The following is a 6,000-nucleotide window of genomic DNA, read 5'->3' as shown; positions in this document are numbered from 1 at the left end:
CCTCATACATCTCAATCATCCTGAAATTGTGCGCACCTGCACAAGCCTTCTGACCATTCCCATGATTTACTATAAATGGCTTGAAACACACCCCCAATTGCCTGATTTGCAGATGAAGCATCAGCATTTAGATACGTTTTGAGGAGAAATGACGGAAGCATCAAAAAGCAAATGAAGAAGAAGAAGAAGCGCAATTTTACGGAATATGAACTGGAGGTAATGGTGGATCAAATTGACAAAAGAAAACGTTTGATATTTGGATCCTAAGCTCTGGCATGAACAATAGAATGAAGCAAGGTGGATGGCAGGAGGTAACGGAGGGCAGTGAATGCTGTTGGTTTCAGGCCTCGGACACTGAAGGAGATTGAAAAATACTTCTCTAAATACTTGTTCTCGCCTAAATTGCGCAATAGCAATATCTTCCAGCATCGTTCATTGTATAATTTGGCACACCGATTACACACAGCTACAGCTTTAATGGCTAATTGTTTAAATATGTACAGTAGTTTTGTAACATATGACAGTCCAACTCATGAAGGGTGAGCTTAAGAATTATAAACACCTAAAGCTTTGCCAGCTCTGATTTGAAAAGTTGCTAAAATAACATTTTGTTTATAGATAAGAGATGTAATTGATGGAGAAGTTCTGCTCTAGAGAACTGCTGAGTCTGATAACAAACTCCTCGTGAGGTCTCTGGCCATTAGTGAGTTTCTCAGAAGGAGGGAGGGCTCTGGGGTGAGAGGGTCAGCCAGATAACTCTCCTCATTTGAAACGGGAGAGAGCCTGAGGACCAGAGAGGCAGCGAGAAAGAGATCACAGGAATAGACTAATTGTTTCTGTCCCAGAGACACGACTGATCGCTCTGTTACAGTTGTTCAATTTTACACGTATGAACTGTGGGGAAACTGCACCGGCTGCATGTAGAATGAAATAAAATATAAGCTATATATTGTAACGAAACTGGACTTGACAGAATCATAAGATCACGTGAGAATAGATCTTGTGAGGCTTAAAAGGTAGAGGTCTGTAAGCCTGTTGGAACCAGACTGAATCTATCTGAACTGGGCTCGGGACATTTTTTTTTTTTTATTGACTGGGCTTAGGTCTCCTTTCATTGTGCCCATAGTATGCATCAGAGAGAGCTTAATTGGTGTTGGGCTCAGGTGGAAAATTTGCCAACTTCATCATGCCAGGGCCGGACCGGGGCTAGAGTTTTTTGGCCATGCAGGGTTCTACTTCAAGCCATGTGCTTTTGCCAGAACCACAGTGGTTTGGACCAACTAGCATCCTTTGAGGAACTTCTGGCAGTTATGGGCAGCGTTTAACACTGGGCGTGTGAGAAAAATGACTGTGAATAGACTGCTCAAAAACAACAATGGTGGTTGTTAAAGAGATTAGCATAGATGCTGCTACCATCAGTTATATCAGCACTAGCAAGTATTTATTGAAAGAATAGGAAAGATCTGCACTGAATGCTTCTCTCAATGGAAAATATGCTTTCGTTCTTCGATAAGAGTTTGACTTGACTTTGGTTGCAGTTCACTCTTAATAAACAGATGGTTCATCCAATCACCTGCCAAGTACTAAAGTTCCTTCCCTTTTCCAAACATCTTCCAGTGACTTCCCAGATGGTTCTGTGTCACAAACCATCGGGCACAGCCAGGGAAACTACTGTCAAGACAGAGGAAAAAACAAGACTCATGACAAGGTACATTAAAAGATGAGACATGGCTTCCACCTTAATCTTTATTAGTTGTTTCTGTTATAGTTTAGCAAAGCAAACATCAAAGTATGAAGGCATCATTTCATAGGACTGTAATTCATCTGATCCTTAGTATGGCACCACTGAAAGTAATTAATGAATCATACCAACATTTAAAAATAAACCAAAACCTTTTTTTTTTTTTTTTTTTTTTTTTAAATGAACTGAGGAGAAAACAAGAACGATTAACAACAGGTATTAGCCATTACATGATGTACTCAAAATTACAAATCATCTGCAAGCAATGCACAACCAAGAATTCATACTTTGACCACCTCCTTAGGTCTGTGATTGTGATTTTGTAGTTTGATATGAAATAAGGCAGATTCCTTCAATACAATTAGAGACAATCTGGTAAGGAGATGAAAGCGGAAGCGAAGAGGACTGTAATTCCTGTTGGTGAAATTCAAAGCAATTTTCTGGCATGCACTGGAAACAGCAAAGAAAAACGGGGGGAAAGAACTAATTGATTTGTTAAAAGACACTCACATCCTCTTTAGTGTGCATGGGCATTGATGATCAGTTTCCAGGTATTACGAGTTGAGCTGCAGTTACAGCAGTGGCGGAGATCAGACACAATCAGCGATGTTCATAGATAAAAGGCTGGGGAGTGACACACCGCCCTACTAACTGTGGTGTAAATCAAGGTATTTGCTGATTTGACTAAACAATGGCGCTCGAGCTGCAGAGGTGTGTGAGGAGGCATGGCAGGTGTCAGTGTGTTGCACTCCGAAGAGGCCTACAAATGCAGGGTGTTGTCAGGTAAGTCCACAGTTGAATGTCATCATGACTGTGGCGGCGGTATTTGAGTTGTTAGAACAGAAAGGATGGCAGATGTTAAGCATCACCCAGCCTGGAGTGTCAACATGTAGGAGTTGTGGCTGTTGTCCTCTGACAGCTTCACCACGCTCTCACAGTGGGTATAGATCAAATAAAGAGAGTTGAACCTGGTTTATCTCATCGCACCCAGCTGACTAAATGATGTATGACTCTAACACACAGTGAGGTATGGCTCATCTTTTCTGGTTGATATGTTCAAGTCCTATAGTAAGGTTTTGTACATACATACATTTACATACAGTACATACATACTTCAGGGATGAGTAGTTTCTTAACAAAGAGGGAAAAGGCTAAATAAAGTTGGGTATGTGAGCATCTTGTGAGTTACTGGTTGTCCTGGGCCAGTGTCAGAGCCCATACTGACATGGGCCAGTCTGACACCAGTGTGGTTGGCTTCGCACAGTTTGCTGGCTGTCAGATGAGGTTGATTGTCCGTCCCTCAGCTGGTCATTCTTTCTTCTCAACAGTGTCTGGATGGAAAACAAATTCACAGTCTGAATTGTTTGCATGGCTGAATTACTGCTTCTCACATTTGGTACTAAACACTGTGCCTTTTTAACATTACTGTTTACTGCTGGTTCTCATGCTGTATATTTATCTGAATTCAGCAGAGGAGACTGGAGAAATTATAACTGCACGCTATAAGATGAAAGAGCTGAAGGAAACAAAAACGATAAGTTCATCAGCAGAAACAATTAACCAATCATCAAAATAGTTGTGGATTCATTTTAAGTTTAAGTTTTCAAGCTAAACTGCAAAATATTCTCTAGTTCCAGCTTCTCAATCGTGAGGATTTGCTGCTTTTATTAGTCGTATGTATTGGTATACTGAATATCTTTGGGCATAAGGGCAAATGTTTTGACTCCACCCTCCACCTTGGGATTTTGGAAAGTTTGATGTCCATTTTGTCTGATATTTTACATAAATTGTTAGTTGTAGTCCTAGAAAACAATTAATGACCTTGCTATTCTCAGAGCATTGGTAAAATGTAGTTTATCCTAATGTTGGCTTTAGAGAAAACCCATTAAAATCAAAAGGGATTTGTTCTCATTGAGGACATGAATATGGTCAAGATACTTCATAGCAATCTGTAAATAGACTAGGAAATATGTAATGTTGTCCTTTTCTGCCTGCATTGGTTCTAGTGCAGAAGTGGAAATATTTGTGTGATGCTGGCAACAGCAACAACATTCAGGGGGGTCGCTAACGGTATCAGCATTCATCCCTCTGAAGACAATGAATATCTACTGCAGATTTCATGAAACTCCAGTGATTGGTTTTCAGGATACTTTGTTATTGACAGTTATTGATAGGGGTACCAAAGGTCAGGGGGGTCACCCAAGATCATTAGGAGACATTCTCTGGGGACAAGGGATATCTTTGATAAATTTCATGCCTATTAGTCTATTGAGTTGATAATTGGTCCAAAGCAAGATATCTTGCTCTGGCAGTCTGTAGTCACTGCCCAGTGTCACATGTTTTGATAATGTACTAATTTTAACTGCACACTATGTGCTACCCAGTTCCCTTATACACCAGCCGACCCTGATCCACACACTTGTTCGACAATGAGCTTTTTCTTCTCTGGCGCTTTGTCTGGCATTGTTTAAGCTCTATCCTTTCTACACCAACCCGTTTGTCTCTGCCAAGTTATTTCATATGCTGCTAGCCTGTCCTATTTATTCAACCCTGACAATCTGTTCACAACAGTTGCTTAATGAATTTTTTCTACCTGGAAAGTGCTCGATGCCCAAATCTGAATCCCATTCTTTGGCTCAACAACTCTATAGAGCCACACACAGAACAAATGCGGACACAGAAATTCACAGCACTCTTCGCAGATGTCTACATTCAAATTACATTTATTACCCTAAATCTCAATGGGGACCCGAGAATAACAACAGTGTGGTATCCTTATCAAATATGATTTATTGGCATGATTATTGCCCCTACAGTCTGTGTTGGCTGCATGTTAAAATAATATGCACTGCACACTTGATTTATTAAATGTCTGATAGTGGAGTTTGCAGGTAATTCATCATACTCAATCTCCAAAGACGTGCTGACACGTTTATACCTAAATATCAGGGTCATAGCTGCAAACCTGAAATGTGTAGAAAGGATTTGCAAATGCATTTGGCCCTGGAGGAGCACATACAAACTGCCTGCCCCTACAGAGAAGAGGAGATGGAGACAGACGGGAGGAGACAAGGAGGGTGAGGCTGGGTAACACTCGGCTGCACAGAGCTGAGGATTCTCCGAAAGAAGCGAATTTTAATTCAGCAGCTGTGGCCACTAATAAGAATCCGCTTATAAATAGAGACGTGTGCGAGATAAGGATGCGCCAGTAAGCCAGTGTGAGTGCTTCTCTCACGCTCTTACCTTTGGACTGAATGCTGTCGGTTAGAATTGAATCAGGTTCTTCGGAGCTCTTGACAAGATCTTTCATCTCTTCTAGACAAGAGTAGGGGAGAGAAATGAAAAGAATAGAGAGGCAAAGAGAGGAGAAGTATGAGGAGAGGCTATGATAACCAAGCAATCTGTTGCCCCTCATCCTGTGCAGAAAAGCATCCATTTCACCGTAACAATCTCTCTGCCCTGCCAAGCTTGTGAATCAAGCTGACTGAGTTCATACATACATTGTAGCTAAAACTTTTCCGACAGCAGGACTTAACTGGATGTGAAAATCCCCAGTTACATATCGTAGTGTTATTTAAACCTCAACAAAATTCTAAATTACAGCACCGACTTCTGATGCAGGCTGGAGCTCCTGCTGAACTTGAATTGCATACAAGATGTAATGGGAATGCTAATATTCACTGTGATATTTTATGAATGCAGGCAGGTATGTTGACAGAAATATCCACCCATGTGTAGCAGGGAAGCAAGAAATGGAGGAAGGGGTGTGGGCAGCAGACAGCAGGGAGGTTTCTGTTAAGTGGCAGGATGTCAGTGATGCGTCACAGTGTCCAGAGTGGGTAGTTCATGGGGAAAAACATGATCTTTACTCACCTCCATTGCTGGTGCCAGTGTTGTTGATCGCAGAGACATCTGTAATGTGAAGCACACGAAAGGTATATACATGTTACTCATCTTTAATGTCAATTCATGCATGCAGATGCAGTTAATAAGAGGGTTAGGCATTAGTAGAAGTAGTCATTTGGGCAAGATTATTCTGCTCAGAAAAAGTAGATCATCTGCAAACCAGTCCAGGAATATAAGAGCAACTTCACACTCGTGGCCTCACATTTACATTTGTCCTGATGTTTAAAAATCTCTCATGCCTGGAAATTCAGTGCCTTCCTAAAGAGTTATACTTGAAAAACTACTAAAACAAATGCGAGAAGGGAGAGAGATGCATGCAAAATTAATTACTGACTGCCATCCCTGTAAGGCAA

General features: G+C 41.1%; 1 protein-coding gene across 5 annotated transcripts in view; it reads right to left on the bottom strand.

The window, feature by feature from the left end:
- Positions 1-1,713: 1,713 nt before the first annotated feature.
- Positions 1,714-6,000, bottom strand: part of macrod2 (mono-ADP ribosylhydrolase 2) — a 397,243-nt gene continuing 392,956 nt past the window's right edge. For 3 of the 5 annotated variants that reach the window (XM_051427549.1, XM_051427511.1, XM_051427522.1), the window contains 3 exons: positions 5,615-5,653; positions 4,985-5,056; positions 1,714-3,072 (listed from right to left, as the gene is read on the bottom strand). In XM_051427549.1, coding sequence (XP_051283509.1) covers positions 3,050-3,072; positions 4,985-5,056; positions 5,615-5,653 — 134 coding nt within the window. In that variant the 3' untranslated portion in view covers positions 1,714-3,049. The remainder of the gene's footprint in view (positions 3,073-4,984; positions 5,057-5,614; positions 5,654-6,000) is intronic. The other 2 variants (XM_051427541.1, XM_051427532.1) reach the window with 1 other exon arrangement.

Source organism: Dicentrarchus labrax, unplaced genomic scaffold (assembly GCF_905237075.1).
Source record: "Dicentrarchus labrax unplaced genomic scaffold, dlabrax2021, whole genome shotgun sequence".
Taxonomy (NCBI): Eukaryota; Metazoa; Chordata; class Actinopteri; family Moronidae; genus Dicentrarchus; species Dicentrarchus labrax.
This window is presented reverse-complemented; position numbering and strand designations above follow the sequence as displayed.